Source organism: Diorhabda sublineata, chromosome 9 (genome assembly GCF_026230105.1).
Source record: "Diorhabda sublineata isolate icDioSubl1.1 chromosome 9, icDioSubl1.1, whole genome shotgun sequence".
NCBI classification, from domain to species: domain Eukaryota; kingdom Metazoa; phylum Arthropoda; class Insecta; order Coleoptera; family Chrysomelidae; genus Diorhabda; species Diorhabda sublineata.
In genome coordinates, this window is record NC_079482.1 from 17,557,415 (window position 1) to 17,577,854 (window position 20,440).

At 30.7% G+C, this 20,440-nt stretch overlaps 1 protein-coding gene across 1 annotated transcript; it reads left to right on the forward strand.

Moving 5' to 3' along the window:
* Positions 1 to 425: 425 nt before the first annotated feature.
* LOC130448548 (serine protease HTRA2, mitochondrial-like) lies at positions 426 to 17,281 on the forward strand. Its single transcript, XM_056785962.1, has 6 exons — positions 426 to 721; positions 2,610 to 3,018; positions 5,417 to 5,611; positions 9,387 to 9,570; positions 10,613 to 10,808; positions 17,107 to 17,281. Exons 1-6 carry the CDS (start codon positions 426 to 428, stop codon positions 17,279 to 17,281), a joined length of 1,455 nt encoding a protein of 484 aa, XP_056641940.1.
* Positions 17,282 to 20,440: the final 3,159 nt, after the last annotated feature.

A 20,440-nucleotide genomic window follows, 5' to 3' on the forward strand; every position in this document is an offset into this window, starting at 1 on the left:
GGTAAAATATTTCTATTTGCAGACGACACTAGTTTTTCTTGGAGTAACCCTTATCTCTTGGCACTTCATAAGACCATATCTAGTAACTAAATCACCCTTAAATCATGTTGCGATTCTAGTGCATGTCTCAGCAGCAACAAGAAAATCAAAATTTAAAAGTTGAAGAATACTATTTTCGCCATATTTTTAACAGAAATTATAATATTGGTTTCAGTACACAAACAAGATTCGGCGTCTGCAGTAAATGTACTAAAATCAGTAAAAAAAATAAAAAATCAGTAACTCAAAATGATGAAGCGACAAAAGTGGGATGACAGATTTGCGAATACAAAAATTGTAGGCAAAATGTTGTTTTCTATATTTGCATGAATATGATAAGTCAATGTTAGTTTTAACATTTGATTGTCATTTCATTGTATTCCGTTATGCTTGGACGCAACAGCAAATCTGCGAACGAGATAGCTTCTGCATTATTTCATCAGCTAACGACACAAGTTGACTTAACAAATATTATAAAAGTGAGACTTACAACAGATGGTTGGAGCTCGCAAAATAAAAATTCTATTTCCTGTCCATTCTTTTATGACAGCGACGTGGACATCAGTAAATACATAAATCGGTTGACTATTGACCCAAAAAATCTAAAATCTAAAACATTTGACCGTGAAGAAATGAATAAGTTTCTATTGCAAGCTCCTGACGATCATTATCTCATGCATAGGTATGTCAGCAAAAATTTTCAATGTAAGCTTGGATATTATTTGTAACATCTTTCAGATTGCTTTAATATTCGGATTCACAGAAGCTCTTCGAAGGGAGGAATTATATAAAATGAAGTGTACGGATATTAATTATATCGGAAATGTTATAATTAACACAGTACCTGATAAAAACACTCAGGTACAACGTCGATTTCAACTTGGTAAACATTTATTAAAAATATAAAAACTAACGATTCACAAATGTCAAAACATATTTCTTTTTGCAGTATAGAAATGGAAAAACCCAAGTTGTAGATATCCATACCTGTTCAAAAATTCCCTTGCTTATCGCAACATATTTGAATTTACCTAATCCAAAAAACTACATTGGGCTTACATTTCGACGCTCTTTGACGTCTCTATTAGTGGATTCCAGTGGTGATATAATTCAACACAGTTGCGGAGGGTTACGTAGACGACTCAATATAAAACAAAATGGATGCCACAGTAAAAATTTTAATACAACTATAGTCGATGTTATTTTTTTGAACTCGTTAAATTTTGCCAATTCAAGTACCAATGGTAATGTAACTTCTTCTTCACTTTAAATTAATAATGCTCACAGTTGTACTTTTGATATTACTATTTCAAAATAAAAATTGATGAAAGTTTTGTTATGTCTACGGACTCATGAGTACAGCAACTTTTTTTCACTCGTAGCAATTGTCGGTCAAACTCGCGAAGAAAAGAATTACTTTACTAACAATTTTCTCAGGACATTTAACTTCTGAAAAAAAGGCTGAAAATGAAAATAATTGTTTAATTTTTGATCTCATGTTATTTGACCCTAATTATAATAAATCAAATAGTTCGCCCCAAACTGTAAACTTGCGGTACATGTACTGCACATGTATTGGATAAACACAACGATGTTGACTGAGGTGAACAAAAACGCCTCTATACTAATAAATGAAGTACAGCTTCACTTCTATCCAGAGTTTAAATTCAAAATAGCTTCTATGCATATTAATATTCATATATATAATATTAAGAAAGTTATAATACATGTGCTGTCACATTTCTTAAAATGCCATTTATTATAAAGATTGGATTTCCCAAAATCAGTTTTTGGTTTCGTGTGGAAAGTTTAGGAAAGTGGATAGTGTAGGTTTTGCATTTAAACTCCTCATTTCTGAATTTTACTAATAAATCAACATACATTTCAGTGTTCCATCTTGCACTTACTGTCATAAAAAATACAATATTATTCATTAAATGAGATTCCGTTAAACTAGCATCATAGAATGAAAAATGAACTATTTCAGTTGATATTCATCTAATTCATTTAATAGGTTTTTTTATCTTCCCATTCTATTCTCATACTTATTTATTGTTCAAATATCATTTTTTGTATTTCTAGAAATGCTTTTCCAATGAAAATTCTAAAACTAGAATAATGATGGTTAATTATTCATATTTCACATTTAACTAAACGATTAACTCACTTTCATTTTCGCTGAAGCTCTCTTCCACACGCCTTTCATTTTTCTTTTACACCTGTGGTATTGCAGTTAGCATTTTTTGTATTATTTTGATATTAAATCGAGCCAGGGCCTCCTTTAGTGTCAGGTTCTCTAAGTAATATTTTGATCTATATCGACAATTGGTGACAGTTCCGTTCCCTCCTGTCACTCATTCGAACATTTATCAAAATTTCAATGCAAATTTTCAGCGATAGAAAAACTTAGATCAATAAAATCTAATATGTGAAATACGCAAGATATCAATGAATGGTCTTTTTGGAAAAGTATCAAAATTAGTGTATTCAGTTCCCTATAGAAGCGTTAGCCATATAAGAAGATGTAAAACCAAAACCCACCCGTCTATAAGAACTACTATACTTCACAGGAAACATGGCCGTTATAGAATACAACCGAACACGAACAAGATAGTTGTGCTGGGATTAGCTGGAGCCGTATTAACGTCTTGTTATCTGATCAAGGAAAAATTATTCAAGTATAAAAAAGATTTAGGAGAAACATCTAAACTTCAAACTAATAATTCGTTAGATAATTTATCATCTGAAAATACCGGAACCAATGGAACACTAAGGCAACGTTATAATTTCATAAATCAGGTAGTTAATAAATGTGCTCCTGCTGTTTTCTACTTAGAAATAAGAGATCCTAGTAAAAAGGATATTGACGGCCAGCCTCTCATCATTTCTAACGGATCTGGATTTATTATTAGCGAGGATGGATGGGCCCTCACAAATGCGCATGTTATTCTAAATAAATCACAATCAATAATAACTGCGGTAAGTATTTTTCAATAATTCATCAATAACACTTAATATCAACTCTATTGCCGTCAAAATAAGAGAAATTTATTTCAAGAAATATTAAGAAACATGAAAATATTAAATCCAATAGACTTCTAAAATTTCTATACTTATTAAATTTTAACAGAGGATAGAAGAATTATGTAAAAGTATCATTTAGCAGTATTTCCATGATTTACTTATCAGATTAAGAAATTGTGAAATCTGGGATACAAGACGAAAAGTTCAGAGTGGCAACTATCCTAGCTATTGTCTTCATGTAATTTTATTTGTTTTGTTCTCATCTTCCTTCAATAGCATCCAATTATCGAAGAGATTATTTATACTTTCACCTTCATACATTATCTTTTCTAGTTTCTGTACAGTGCTATAACATTACTGACCAACAACAGGGATTAATGCAGCCAAAACTCGTCAAACTTCTCAGTTTTCGTATTCTTGATATAGTTTGTTTCTAATCAGTGATTTTTTAAGAGGTATAGAATTTGATTTTCAAAAAAAAAACCACAAAAAATTTTAGAACATTGATGAAATCTTTATTGGAATCAATAGAACGATTAGTATAATTTAATGTTTGAAGATGATTTCAGCAAATGTTGGACGAGACTCCGCTTTAGATAGCCTATGCGTTAAGTCCAATTTTGGCACACTCTCTCCAGCATATCAGTCGGTATTTCACGAATAAATACTACGTATATTGGCTTCCAGTGGCGTCACTCGTTGATGGTTAATCCTTGTAGACATAAGCTTCAACATTGCCACACAAGAAATAGTCCAAAGGCGTTAAATCACACGATCTAGGTGGCCAATTGACGAGCCCCAAACGTGTGGCATGTGGCATTGTCTTGTTGAAACCACATGTTAAGCATGTCCAAAAAAATCATCAATCATCATACGGTACCGCTCGCCATTCACAGTAACATGACCAAACAATGCCTTTTTCGGGATGCATTGGTAGATCTTGCAATGTTTCTGGTCTTCACTCCAGAAGCGGCAATTTTGCTTGTTGACGTATCCATTCAACCAGAAACGAGCTTCGTCCCTAAACACAATTTTTCGATAAAAAAGTGGATCTCCCTTCAACTTTGCCAACGCCCATTCACCAAATGTTAGACGTTGTGGGAGATCGTGCGACTTAAATTCTTACACCAACCGTATCTTATAAGGTATTACACCCAAGTTTTCCACGTACTGGAGTAACAGAGGCCCAATTGCTGCGAACGGCGGCGAATCGACATTTCACGGTCATCAGTAACACAGGCGGATACAGCCGCAATATTTTCTTCGGTCCTCACTGTACGTTTGCGTGATAGTGTTTTAATGTCCAATAGTGTAAACTGGGTTCGACATCTAGCCACAAGCTTCCAAATAGTTCCCTCAGTAGGCTGACCAAACTGTCTATAAATTGGAAGAAGTTTGCGATGCACTCTCTCAACCGAGCATGAATTTTGATAGTAAAATTCAACAATTTGCAAGCGTTGTTCGTTCGTAAGTCGACTCATGATTAAATTATAGACTAAACTGAACAAGTTTGATACAAGAAACGATTCACGCGTGATCTGTCAAAAATAGTGTTACCAAAAAGATACCTGTAGAAAATCACTCGTTATTAAATAAATTTGTCCCTTCTTTTTCTCTCCAATTCAAAGGAAACTATAGGAAACATAGCCGTAGGATCTCACACTCACATACACGTGAAACATCGCCATTCAAAAATATCTCAAGGGTTATCTCTTATAGAAGGGAAGTTGAAAAAGTGTTGTATAAAATAATTTAGTGAATATAAACTAAAAGAAATTAATACTGAGGTCAATTTGGCACCATCAACAAAATTTAAAATTTTCATATACACAGATTGTTCTTCTCTCCATAATCTCAACTTTAGTCGTGATACAACTCATGAACTAATAAAAAATTCAACCCCAACGAGTTAGCCTCTCTTTGTCTTATACTACTTATCTTCATTTTTATTTTTTCTTATTTTTATAAAACATTTTCTTAATTCTCTATATTCATGATGTTATTAGGATCCTTGCATTAAAGATGTGGATTATAAATAATTAAAAACTGGAAGAAAGGAATTATTTTGAACTATACGAACTCACTTTGTTGTAAAGGTTTTCTATTTATTTGAAAGAGATATTTTCTAATTTGTACAATTGCACAAATACAAAAATAATACATATTAGTAACAGCTTTTTCAGAAAAATTAATAATCAGATACTTAATTAGCGAAATAAATGCTAATAAGACGTGAACAGTGAAACATACAACCTGTACAGGTCATATGGCTTGCTATATTTCGTTTAGGAATATAAAAAACAATTATTATTAGTTACTTCTTGTATATCCATTGTATATAGCACATTTTTAGGTCTTAAGAGACGGTACCAGCTTCAATGTTCAAATAGAAGACGTAGATATGAACATAGATTTAGCTCTGTTAAAATTGGAAACGAAAGACAAAGTACCCAGCCTCAAATTTGGCGACAACGATACTTCAGTTGGAGAATGGGTTGTGGCTTTGGGAAGTCCGCTATCATTGAGTAATTCAGTTACTGTTGGAATTGTAAGTGTTACCATTTAAGAACTATCGTTTCCTCATTCATTATATCACAATAATACACGGTTGAGGATAACCGATTGTTGTATATAATATAAATTGAGGTGCTGATTTCAAATCAACCCGGTTCTAGTTTTTGTAACCACTATTTGTGATCATTCAGAAAATTACTAAGTAAAAGTCAGAAATGAATACAAGCTGGACTTAGTCTTTGGATCATTGGATGTGTTTATCGCTTTGGGTTCAAATCTTTGTTCCAATATCCTGTTTATCGCCTCTCGATATCCGCTACCTTTGTCTTGGTGCAGTAGTTCTTCTTGATCGTCACATGTGATACTGATGATTTTTAGATGTGAGTGAATCAAGTCCCGAAACTGCATCTCTAGATACATTTGAGCTCCACTTTTATAAAGGTTTTGTAAAAGATTATTGATTACTCGCTTGTAATCTTTGTTAGCGACAAAGTTTTAGAACAAGTACAATTTGAGACTATACAAATGCTGCTCCTCAATTAGACGTGTTAGCAATTATTTAACTACACTTTTACTTCAACTCTGTTTGTGTGGAACAGATTTTGTAATCAATATTTTGGGATAAAATTCACCATACTTACTTACTCCTAATGATAATCAATCCGAAATCCACTAATCAACTAATCAATGGTAATTGATGAAGTCAATATTTCTTAAGGAAAATCATGTTGTTCAGGATTCCACTAAAGATGCTCTCATTGAGCGAGGAGTGAGCTTTCTCAATGAACTTTTGCTTACAAACAATTGTAAAATAATATATTTTAATGAAAGTTTAATTCAAAGATATGTGAAAAATAATGAAAGGATAGATCGTGACGGATAAGGTTGGTACGTACGACGTAATAAGTTCGTTTGTAGTGTGGGCACTTATTCATACAATAGCAATAACACAAAAACACACTATTCTTGAAAAAGATGAAGTTTATGCAGACTTTGATGGTATTGTTATAATAATTTTTTCTAAACCCCATAAAACCCCCATCGGACGGTCGGATGGTCGGACGGCCGGACGAACGGACGGACCGACAGTCGGACTAACGATTTTTTTTGGAAAAAATGTAAATTGGATATCTACACAACGTTAAAATAGTGGTTATAATCATGAATGCTAAATAATTGGAAACTGTCCTGTACTCGTAAGCACTTACATGTAATTATCTTTATCTCACTAGCGAAGGAAACCTTTTGAAATAAAAATAAAGAGCCTTTTGCTTTATTTTGAAAGCAATTTTACTATAATTGAATGTTGAGAGGTGAACCTGAAACAGTTTTAGAAAATACGGATAATGAGTTGAAGGAGAAACGTGAAATTAGCTGTTCGAGTATTCACAGAAAACTATTAGAGTGCATATAAATTTCTAGTGGCGCATTTTTTCACAAAAACGAAAAGATCTCTAAGTTCAACATATGCTTCAAAAACTGTGAAATGACCCTACCTAATCAAATTATTTACACATGTGGATGAGCGAATAATCGTTTTTCACAGAAGGATAGATATTCTTAGGGAAACAAGAATGGGAGAAAACGGAAAGACATTCCAATTGAAAAATCACAAAAATTAACGCTTTGTTTATACTTCCACTCCTATAATATGAACCTAAGCATACCACCAAAAAACCTAAACTTATTTTCTGTAAGCTGCTGTCGGAAATGACAAATTAAATTTACTGTCCCAACTCACAGAGATATTCCTTTGAAATCTCCATGGAGAGTATGGACTATATTTAACCTCCTTGATGAAGGATACGGATTGTTATATAAAAGCATAAAGATGTATGTTATAGGGCATTTCCGCACCAAAAGGTTATAGGCCAATATATTTATCTGAATTTCTAACTAGACGTCGATAGAATCAAGTTTCAATGCAATACAATTCATTGTCGAATATTTATGAAAAGAAGAGAGTGCCAATAGAAATTATAATGATGTTTCTATGCTACCAAACTTCATTTCAATTGATCATTACATAATTTTCCCATTTATCCATTCCATTTCCATCACGAAACATCCTAATTAACGTCACAACTTGATTACTAAGTGAAAACTATTTATTAGAATATCAAATCATCGGTGTACAATTTTTTTATTATTCAATTTTCATTTTGAACAGACTTTGAGAACGTAAAATACCTAATGACGGTGATGAGTAAAAGTGAAACATCAATCAAAGACAAATAAAATAGTATCCGAAATTAGAATTCCAAGAATTCTATTTGGACTCACTTTCCTCTATTTGAAGTAAGCTAGATGCTTATTCCATACATTTTATTTTGGTGAATATGATATATTTATGAATAGGAATATAAACGGAATAATATTTTTCATTCTTGTTTTATATCACGACCAGATACAACAATTTCTTATAGACCAGTTGGGAAAATTAACATTAGGTAAATTTACAGGTGTTAAGTTTAATAGCTTCTAATAACTCACTCTTTCATCAAACTGTCCTTGTATATCAATTGTCCTTAAATATGTCAAAATATATATTAAAAACCATTGAAATTGTCTTTATTTGCTTAATGTGCCTTCCAACGGTTTAAAAGTGGTGAGCAACGAATATAACAGAAGGTACAGAATTGTGGGAAGTGTAGAATAGTGTAGGTTTAGCCGTTGCTGTACTGAATTTTCATTACAGAACTTCTAATATTCGCATAACTTGAATCTGAGATACTCCCTCCAGGTCTGCATGAATTATATTGGAAAAGAACAGAAACAGTATAGGACAATAAAATTGAGAATACCACCATCATCAATTTCATTGAATCTTATAATATACTTATATTATATTACAATTTATACAAATACTCATGGTAAGGATTATGAACAAAAGAACTAGTTTCAAGGGTTGAACTGCGATAGAATTTCAAAAATTCTCGACGTTTCGACTCCCACTTTGAAGCCATTATCAAGAGAGGGGTGGGAGTAAGGAATTATTCATTAATCGATAAAAAGTGATCCGATTCCGTAGCCTACCTCATGGAATTTCTCCAGGGAAATGAAAGCTGAAGAAAATATTATTACAAAATTTATTAAAAAAAATATGTTTACCATCAATAACCCCGTGCACACTAACACTATCACTGCTGATTTTGAGCAAACACTAGTTTTTCAAATTTCAAATTTCAAAATAGTGAGCAATACCACACGGAAGGCAACCTCCTTCTAAATATAATCACAATCCAAGCACTGAGAAGGCAAGTAGCTTCTCTTTAACAGGACCGATCCCAAAATATTCCACATAAAAATATTTTTGTTTGGAAAAAATAACCCATAAATCTTTCTCTGAAAAATTTAAGTATATCTTAATGATCTCTTCATATAGATAAAGTACTTTCTACAATTTCTTTCCCAGTATAGTTTTATTCTTCGCTTTCTGAATATTGAATCTCTTTTTCCAATTTTTTTGGTTTTCTTACAACTTGTATCCGTTCTATTATTTTCTCGTTTATTTTTTTCTATGTGATGTACACATATCATTCAAGTATGCGTCTTGAATAAATTTTACTATGCCACCTTCATCATATTTCGCTATTTTACAATTGGTCCGCAAATTCACCTCATAATTTATCAGTCGAATGTTTTCAGTTAATTTTTTTCTCTATTCTGGATAGTTATCGGTATCGCCTTTTAAATTTCTGTACGTGAACATTTTTTTGTCTTTAGCGTTCTGTCGTTATTTGTTAAATATAATCCTTAATCCTTCACTACTTAGTCTTTTCAGCCTTCTAATCATCAGTTTTTTACAGATCAGTTGCGTTAATAGATCAGCACAAGATCTAGGCCTTAAGAATTATTCTATGTCCTACATTCAAACGGACGCTGCAATTACATTTGGAAACTCTGGCGGGCCCCTCGTGAATTTAGATGGGGACGTTATTGGGATTAACAATCTTCGACTGACATCTGGTATATCTTTCGCTATTCCCGTAGGTAAGTGCAATTGAGTTATATGATCTGATAAAAAATAAAAAAAAACTCTTTTTCAAACTTATTTTTCTATCAATTATCAATCTATAAATATTTTTCTCGTGAATCGATATGAATGAAAGTTTGGATATAAATACATTTCTGAAATTTTCATACCGAACGGGAGTATATTTTTCATGATAATCCAAATGTCATCTGAGAGAACAAGAGACCTAAGATGAACACCGATTTTCTGATATGATCACCACCGGCAAGGATTTCCTATGATCCTTTGTTGTAAAGTTAATTTTTTATACACTAGAATCATAATTTGAATTCTTGGAGGCATGATTTTTTTAGTCTGCAATCAGACAACCTGTTACTATATTTGGTTTTTTCAGTGGAACTAGGTATTTGAATGATGACTAGAGAAGAGCTCAAAGCATCCTCCAATTTAGTGTGAATGATAAAATGAACAAAATACTTCCCGTAAATGATTTCCAATGTATTTAAACAATAAATTCCACTTCTTATTGATTTTAACTACATTGTAAAATTTTCGATAAGCAAGAGTATCGCTGCAACTTCTATTATTGTATGGTATCTGGTACACTGCTGTTTGGTGGAAAGAGAGCCCCAACTTTTCTCAATTGATTTCCATTTTTGAGCGATTCTTTGTATTTTTTTTTTTCGGTTTTGTTAAAAAAATTTGCTCCTTTTACGTCTCATTAGTTTTATTATATAACTTTCAGGTAAAAAATTTTTTAACTTTTCTCAGTGTTTCCGAACTTTCCATAGAACAAATTTCTGATCTCTAACTGCGACTATGATTTAAATTTCCCGAAGAAACGATTAGATACAGCCTTAGTTGGCCAAAGATGGAAGCATCACTGACTCTCAAACTTGAGTCATAAAATATATCTAATCTTTGCTTTAATTAGTTAAACTTAGGCATACTCAATATTCTTTAATCGCAACATATAAATAAAAAAGATACGAAATGAAAGTTTCACTCCAACACAAAATTATTCATATTCTTTTTGTTATTAGTAATTTCTCTTTTAAGAATATGCCAAGAAGTTTCTTGAAATGAGCAAACTTAGAGTGAAAGGACCGACTGGAAAGAGTTTGCTTGGTATTACGACAATACCGATTACACCAGAGGTTATAAGTGAGCTACTTAGAAATAATAGAGATATTCCCAAGGATGTTCGTCAAGGATTGCTCGTTTGGAAAATTCTACCAGGAACTGCTGCTTCTAAGTAAGAGCATAAATATAATAAGATATAATAAGAGTCGTTTTCAAGTCTAGCTACTTTGAAATATTTAAGGACTCTACAGTCTTGTCGATTTCCATAATTGGAAGAAATTCTTGAGCACTGAAAAAAAGTTCAACTAGTGCAAAAATTTCATTTCGATTTATCCATCAATTAGCGAGATTCATTATAAAAAATACCCCTTATGATCGTTATCGTTAACTTAAAATTTTCAATGAATTCTGTTGTTTCTAAAAGTTGTGAAAATAATAAATTTCTGAAATGTATATTTAGAAATATTTTTACTTTCTGGATAAAATAATAATATGAGTTATCGCTGCTTTATACAATTTCCAGATTATAAAATGTTAATTCAACTAAGTACTTCAAATATTGAAAAAATACATATATACATATACATATATACATATATATATATATATATATATATATATATATATATATATATATATATATATAAATGACAACTGATATATGTATTATTGAAAATTTTTTTCTATATAATGAATACAATTGTATACAAAGGAAAAAAATGCAAACTCATGCAAAATGGAAGAGAAAAAATATAAATAATGAATTATTAAAGATGTTTAATTTGGATCCTTGGTTAAACGTCTTGAATTTCATTATTCTCGTTATAATTAAAAATCTCATTTTCTTTAACTTTCCACTTCTTAGACCGTTTTATATGTTTTTCGTGAAGGTTCAACTCACTTTTGATGAAGATTGAGGTAATATGAAACTGATTTTATAAGAAAAGAGATCTACATCAAGACAAATCATCACGAATTAACAATATCTCTAAATCCCTAAAATAAATAAATGGATAAGTGTTAAATGATTCCGAAAGGTCAGACTCTGTAAGACACAGTGGTTTGGTAGGGTAGAGTAAGTCATGTGAAGTTTCTGACTCAAATATGAATAGAAATGCTATAAAATAATACACGTATGACTCCAAAACAGTAGACAGATCTGGAGTTAAAATGTTTAAGAATGCACCCAGTATTTTTGAAGCATAAATATATGCAATTGAAAAGTAATTATGTCCAGTTCAATTTGGAAATCAAATATTGCAAGAAAATTGTCTTCGTGTCCAAAAGCCAAGCTGCCATTAGAGTTCTGAGTCCTCTAGAAGTATTAGAAGCTACGGGGGGCATATGAGATAGAGCCATTCCACATTTTCAACTTTCTAAAGGAAATGGGATTAATAAAGCAGTTGTAAACACCCCCATTGCCACAAAACTATGATCCAATAGATCCTTTGAGTCGCAGTGTATATGATACCCAGAATTATGAATACATGAAATACGTACATTCTTACATACATACATAGATACATATACACATATATACTTACATGCTTGATCCAATTGTGTCTATTTCAAGTGTTTGGGAGGTAATGTGGTGGCAAATAGATCAACGACTCAGTTTTTAATGTGAATTCCAAATCTTTTGAAGCAATGTGTCGTCCATTTCCTTTCCATTACCGTATCATCAATACATCAATATATTTTTTTTATACTGTACTATGAAGTCGACTTTACAGTACTAATTTGAGTACGGAAAATGGCACTTTACGGTATCCTTGTACTTCAAAACACTCTTAAATTCTCTCAATCCAAATTCAATATGTCCACCTTTGTTTACAATGTTACTTTAGAGACTTCTTTTATTTATCTATTTATTTATTTATTTACTCATTCATTCATTTATTTATTTATTTATTCATTCATTTATTTTTTTATTTCTTTATAACAGGTAGAAAATTACAAGCATTTACAATAATTTATAATTCCTACAGAGGTATACGATACCTGTACGTAGGAACTGGTGCCTTACTTACTAAAAATAAAATGATAAAACAGATAATACATGATATTTAATAAGAAATGTGTCATCTCAACCACAGTATAATAAAATTGATAATAAAATTAGTATTCAATAATTAACATTAATAAAATATAGTACTTATTTGGTTTAAGCATTTTTTACAATCCAAAGTTTCAATTTACTTTTTAAGTACTTATTGTTGTAATTTCCCCTCATCCCTAATTTATTAAATAATTTTATTGCCACGATCTTTTTATCACTACCAGTTTTAAACATTTTTGGTAGTAGAATACTTTTATTTCTAGTTTTACTTGTTGATGACTCACATTTATTATTTAGTTCTTTATAGTAATATACAACAGCTTCCAAGCAAAATAATTGCTACATATTTAATGGATAAGCAATATTATTAAAATTGTAATTGTTAATAATTTTTAATAATTTGTTTTGAAGCGTCTGTATCAGGTTTAAATAGAATACCCCATGCAATAATTCCATAATCTATAATACTTTGAAAAAGTGGATAATAAATTACCATAAGAGTTTTATTTTCCATAAATTTAGATAATTTATAGAAGACAAAAGTAAGATACTTAGTTTTATTGAATAAATAATCAATATACTTATTCCATTTTAAATTATAATCAATTATAATTCCAAGATATTTACAGCACTCAACTCTAGTTAGTCGTTTTTCTTTAATTTTTATTTCTAAGACGATAGGAACACTATCACAATAATTTCCAAAAGTAATATAGAGCGTTTTGTCAATATTTAACGTTAACTTGTTAGCAGTAAGCCAAAGATCTATTTCATCCAATAATTTATTCATTTTATTTATAGTTTCTTCCCATGTCCTTCCTTCAGCTATCGCAGCTGTATCATTTGCATATGATACAATATCGTTATTTTAGTAAGAAGATCATTTAAGTGAATAATAAATGAAAGTGGTCATAAGATTGTACTTTGTGATACTCTAATTTTGATTTCTTTATAATCACTATAAACATTATCAATTTTTACTCTTTGCATTCTATTAGAGAGATAGCTATTTAATAGACCATGGGCACTACCTTTTATTCCATAACTCTATAATTTATCTAGTAAGATTTTATGATTGACTGTGTCAAATGCTTTAGCTAAATCAAAAAAAGTAACTATAATTGGTAAACTTCTGTCTAAACATTTATATATCACATCAGTAATATATGCTAGTGCATCTTTGGTTCCCAACCCTTTGATAAAGCCAAACTGTTTTTTGGACAAAAAATTATGTTTTTTTGGAAAATTAAATAATCCATCATGCACAATTTTATCCAAATGGATAATTCAATACATTGATTGAAAATGTTTGCTAGGGGCTCAGCAATATATTCAGAAATTGTTTTTAATATTCTAGAATATATACCATCAACTCCTTCCTGCTTTGTCTTTTAGTTTATCTATTACAGTTTTAACTTCATCATTATTAGTTGGATGTATGAAAATACTATTTTGATTCATATTTGGCATTATGACCTCATGATTATATGCATTTCTTATCTCATTACTTAATTTCTCACTAATTTCACAAAAATAGCTATTAAAATATCTTGCCACATCATTTAAATGATCAATTTTAGTTTCAGTATCAGATATAATATAGTTAATTTATTTATTTTTCTTATAATTCTTTCCCATTTTCAGATTAATAATACATATTTCTTTTTTGCATCTGCTATCATTTTATCTAATATTTTAACAAATTTTTTATATTCTAATTTCAAATTTTCCTTGCTAGGATCTAATCTCCAAATTTCATAAAGTTGTTCTTGTGTAGAACAGGATGCCATAATACCTTTAGTTATCCAACATTTTCTTGGAATATTTATTTTGCTTTTATGTGCTCTTTTGAATCTGGAGTTGAAAATGCAACTTTTAATTTCATTAATTAATAAATCAATTGAAATATTGGGATCATACAACAAAAGTTTATTTCAATTACTTTTACTAGCTTCATTTTTTAATTTATTGTAATTAATATTATAGTTAATATTATCAGATTCTTTTTATGGTAATTCTTCAATAGCTAAAAATAAGGGATAATGATAAGGTAATGCAATACTTATCCTTATGGGCTTAAAAACAAGAACATTAGTTTTGATAAAAATATTATCTATACAAGAGCCTCCTTTTCCACTATCTGAAGGCCTTTTTATATCCCGAAAACAAGGAAAAAAACGTCTTTCCAAAAGATTACTTAAATGTTCTTTGCGTAACATATCTAATTGCAAAAATTCAATATTGAAGTCTCCTACGATTAAATGATTTTTAATATTTTGACAATCATACAAAAAAGTTTTTAAGTCTTGAAAAAATTCAGTTTTGTGCAGGTCATGAGATCTGTATAATATAACTTCAATATTTATATTATTGCATAAAGAAATTTTTGAATGAAGAATATTCAGTCTCCCATACTCCCTGATTATAGTAGTTTCATTTAAATTCTCATTAATATACAGGACAACACCATCTGCTTGATTTATTTTACTATTATTGTAAAAAATTTTATAACCAGGTGAATTGAAATACTGATAATAATCTAAATTCCACGTTTCAAAACAAACTATAATTTTTGGTTTATTTTTTAATCTTTTTATAAAGATTTGCAGTTTATCAAAATTAGAATTCAAACTTCTTATATTTACATATCAGTGGAATTTAAATTTGAATTAAAAGTTAACAGATCCCTAAAAATAAATTCTTTTTCTAAAACTCCATAATCTTCTTCCTGAAAATTGTGCATCACTATTTCTTGAACTGCTTGTAGTTACTGATGTATTGAGTTCACTGCTTATAGATATAGAACGATTCAAAAGACCTGACATGTTTCTTGTTAGCAAAGAATGAAAATTATCTACTTCACCGATGTATCTTGGTACTGAAGTCATCATGAGATAATCAGTGGATTCTGTATATCTTTTAATTTTATTCTTCAAAACTTGACACATAGCGCTCTCTGTCATTACATGCGATGTTTCAAAATTCGTATTAAAGTGCTCATTGTGATAAATACAATTAGCATACTTCTACAATAGCGCTTTGCCATCCTTTATGATTAGTATACATATGCATGACACAGAACTTGTCAGCAAAATTATTAAAATTTCTCTCATTTATATCCGATTCCAACTTTTCCATACCAAAATTCAAGTTTTTTTCAATTCCAATAATTTTCAATTCGGGCTTCATTAATTTTTCTTTCTCAACCGTATAATATTTATTTAATTTAGTTTGAAAAATTTTTTAGCATTCTCAACACTCTCTTCATCCTTTTCTTTATTTATGTGCATGCGTTTAGTTTCGATAGATTTATTTTTTATAAGGTAATGACTCACGGTATTCTTGATATCACCATTATCTTCTGAATTCCTTTTTTTAATAATTCTTTTAGGTATTTTCTTAGGTTGTTGTTTAGGGAATTTACTAACCACTCCAGCGAAGGTTTTTTGAGGTTGTCTATTACTTTTTTCTTTTAAAATATCGTTTAATATTTGATTTTTATCCATGAGCTCCGCATTAAGATGTCTTAGTTGCATTTTTATCCACTTGAGCTTCATTTGCAAATTCATTTAAAATTTCTTGCTTAATTTGTTATTTTTTCTCATTTTTAATATATGTTATCAGTTGTTTCGTGGTTTCATTGAGTTCCACGTCGCTTATTTTAGAGGTTATATTCAAATTTGCATGTTCACGACAAATTACTAATGTTTGACTTGAAAATATAGAGTGGTTTAATGCTTTGAAATCACTAAGGTGATAATTATTATCACACAATAAACAAATTACCGTTGTAACCCTTTGTTTAGGATTACACTTATCAGGAGGCTTTTTACGCGCCGCCTTCTTTCTTCTCTCAACTTGTATTTTTCAAATAATAAAAGAATAATCAAAGGAGCTTTTATTTTATATTTATAATTAATATAACGGTACTCGATCACATATTCTTGACTCGGCTCCTTCGTCGCCTTGTCTTTAAACATCTATCTCGTACCGTACTAAATCACTTCCCGGACTTATAACGTAAATAACAATTTCAAACAACAAATACATTTAAATACTTGAGTTTGACTCAAGAATATCGGGTAAAAGTGAGAAAAGTCGAGAATCGATAAATTTATAGAGTCTTGACATAAAGAAAAATAATCGAAACCAGATAACAGTTCACTTTTCGATTTGATTTCCTTAATAAGAAGTAATAAACTATCAAGATTTCTTGTCTTGATGAAACAATAAAATTTGAACTTCATAGAGTACCGAAAAAACATTTTACTTGTTACCGTTTATGACCATAATATAAATCTTTTGATAACCATGTAATTCATTCAATAACTGGTTTATGACTGAAATATGTTCTGTTTTTTTAGATTTTTGATAACTTTTGATAACTTGTATGATTTTTTTATACTTTCAGAGGAGGGCTTAAAGCAGGTGACATAATTACACACATAAATGGTATACCAGTGACTCAACCGGCGGACCTGTATTCATCTTCTGACTATAATCAAACTGTAGAAGTGAACTTAATACAAGCCGGTAAAAAAACTACTTTGTATTTATATCCTGAAATGTTTGTTGAAGAGCAATAATATTAATTTGTTTTCGGTAATTAAACGAACTAAATAAATTGTTTCTTAATGAATTATATACCATGTGTCTGAGCTTATATATAAAGAAGAAAATAAACTCCAGAAATTTCAGACTTTGGAAAGCTATACAAACCTTATGTATCCCTTAAACCAGACTTTCCGACAGTATTTTGATTCCAGAACATTTCAATCAATATACGTGTTTCAGGACATGGGGCAAAAAACTCGGGAGTGAGTAGATGACGTGAAAATAATGATGTGGACAAAAAATCAACTTTTCTCATACGATCCCTCGTTACTGAGTTATAGGCATTTAAAGCTGTCGGGTGGATCATACCCAATGGTTAACAATCCTTTACTTTTACAGGGACAATCTAAAGATAGCAAAAATGAATTTTCGTTCAATTTTTCAATAAAAGGTACTATTTACTTGTTTGAATTGTACCGCGAAGATTTTCATCCGGTCATGAATAAAATATGGGAATTAATAAAATAAAAGTATGTAGAAGTGCTAGATGCCAACTCGAACATTTTTTTACTTGATAAGTTGTAGGCTAACCAACAGAATGTTCCTACATTTTAATTTTTTCCTTATGTAAGTAACACGATATTTGACAGTATACAGTTCAATTAGAAATGTTTTATTGTGTTCTAATATCTTCTGTGAGTATTTTCAATTATTAATTACAATTCATTGGAATGTACAAAGATCTAAAAATCTGCATATCTCCCAAACCATAAATTTTATCAAGTTAAATAAGTACTTTTATGTTAAAAGATCGATAAAAAAATTGATTTTTGCTATCTTTAGATTGCACAGGTTGTAAACGTTACGGATTGTCAACCGTTGGGCATGAGCCGCCTTCAGATAGTAAACTATGTAGAATTATTTATTCTGTCAATCACACTACGTGGACACACGCAATCATCCATTAAAACTCATAATGTTCGAATGTATAATTTAGAAAGTATACGCAAATATAAATTCTGATTTCGCAACTTTAAACGCCTATAACTTCGAAATGAGGGTTCGTGTAAGAATTTTTTTTTTCTCATGTAACAGCATTATTATATTTTGAAAGAATGTGTATAATGTGCATTCCACTAAAAGTCTACCATGAGTTCCGATTTCACCAACAAATTTATAGTGTGTTAATTATCTATATCTCATCTGTAGAAAATGTTCCCGGTTTTATCTGGATAGTGAGTTTTATAATCCAGAAATTTTAGTCCAGAACATTCGAGAGCATTCCACAATATTGAAGAATATTCTCTAACGTGTTGACTACGTCTACAAAGGATATTAAAGTGTCCACTTGCAGGGAACATTTTGATTTGTTGTGGAATTTTCGAGAATACCCCAGATAATTGTGATACATTCCAGAACACTCATATATAGGTAAAATTCTGAAGAAGTATGGAAGACGCCAAACCCTTATTGTATAGGTATTGACTGAAAGTGTAATTCTTTTTTGCTTATCAATGCCAATTCCGCTAGATCAACGCAATTGTTACAACAGGTAAGGTGAGAAATCGAAAATCAACTCCAAGATCTGGCACCTGTCTCTTCAGACAACAGTGATATGAAAACTTCGACGGACCTGCAGCAATATATAAAGACCTGATTACGGATTAAACAAGTTGGTTGGCGTTTTTATAAATGTCAAATAGATTTAATGATTATGTAGACAATTGATATTTACGAATCCCTCTTTATTTTTATTTTGTCCATAAATAAATATTGGTTTAATCGACTTTTCCATCGTATTGTATATATTGATTATACTGAATTCTCAATTGGATTAATTCTGGAACCAAAATGAATAGCTATGCGTATTTCTTGTAATGCCTGAAATAATCTATCATATTTCAGTTCAAATAAATATTTTTCATTGCTTTCCGATTCAAATATTTTCTTATCTCTTTGTTTCGGACAATAACAGCAATATATGTTTGTAGCTCTGTTTTAATAAGCGAAGCATTCGCTAATTGGATTGGGATGACGTGGTTTAATCTAATAGTTGCCTCGATCTTTTGCTATATATTGGACTTTTTTTTATGGATTAACTCAGTAATTACGTTTGAATAGGGAACCTATCAAGAGCAAACACTTGGAGATCGCATAAATCGTCCTTAGTATGAGGCACAGTTGGCAGTACTGATTAACATGGCGATAAACGGAACGTTACCATACAACCAACATCGGCAGAGACTTGAGAAGTGTTTATTGTGAAAGATTAACAGCTCTTGAACTGATGTTACTCTAAAGTATCCCGAAATTATTGAGATATCCACATTATAATTCTATACTACTTACAAAATAAGCGTATCTCATCAGTTTTCTTTCTATTTTTTATTGTATTTCTTATTCCTTTGCCTCTGGCTCCCCCCCCCCCAAAAAATTTCATATGATAAGTGATATCCGTCTTTGATATAATAGAGAATGTTAGACAGACAGGGGAGTAGATTTGTCTTTAGATCATAGAAAAATTGGCAATAATCCTTCAAAGTTCTCTGTGTTCTCAGGGAATGCTAACGATCAGAACGTGTCGCCAACGACGAACATGAAGGCATGTGTTGACGAGTGCAGGGATATGTTACTGTCCACAGCAGTTGCATTTCTAAAGCTACGCGATGTCACCGGGCTGGGATACCCCTCGCGTGCAGTGCTGGTAATTCGTGGTGCGTTATTACATGGGATTTATACCACAAATAAAATTTACGTGATAACTGAGTGAACAAGTCAATCATTGGTGTTAACAAATCAAAGTTTCATCTTGGTAAAATATGTGAGGTTGAATTGTGTTCTCAGAACCTTATTTATAAAACAATGTTACTTATTTTATTCTTGTTACCATCAATGAACATATTTCTTCCTGACATGTAAATGTATCTGATTCAAATATTCCAATTGGTATAATATCATGTGATCCTCACTCAGTCAAGAATAGACAAGATTATTGGAGACTATTTATTTTGGGATTTATTGGGGCTATAAAATATTCACTTAGGGAAAGGAAAACCTATTTTATAAGAGACAAATTAGGATGTCTAGTCAGTGGACTTTCATATGAATCATCTCATCTTATTAAATGTGATTTTGTTTACATCAATTAAAATTCTTCAAACGATGACAAAAAGAGGAGGTGTGAAGAATAT

Bases quoted from the DNA above. Each gene is read 5' to 3' on its own strand.
- LOC130448548 (XM_056785962.1), top strand. From the start codon at position 426: ATGCTTGGACGCAACAGCAAATCTGCGAACGAGATAGCTTCTGCATTA. The intron at 5,612-9,386 runs GTAAGTGTTACC...AGTTTTTTACAG, and splicing joins ATTCAGTTACTGTTGGAATT to ATCAGTTGCGTTAATAGATC. The intron at 10,809-17,106 runs GTAAGAGCATAA...TTATACTTTCAG, and splicing joins CCAGGAACTGCTGCTTCTAA to AGGAGGGCTTAAAGCAGGTG.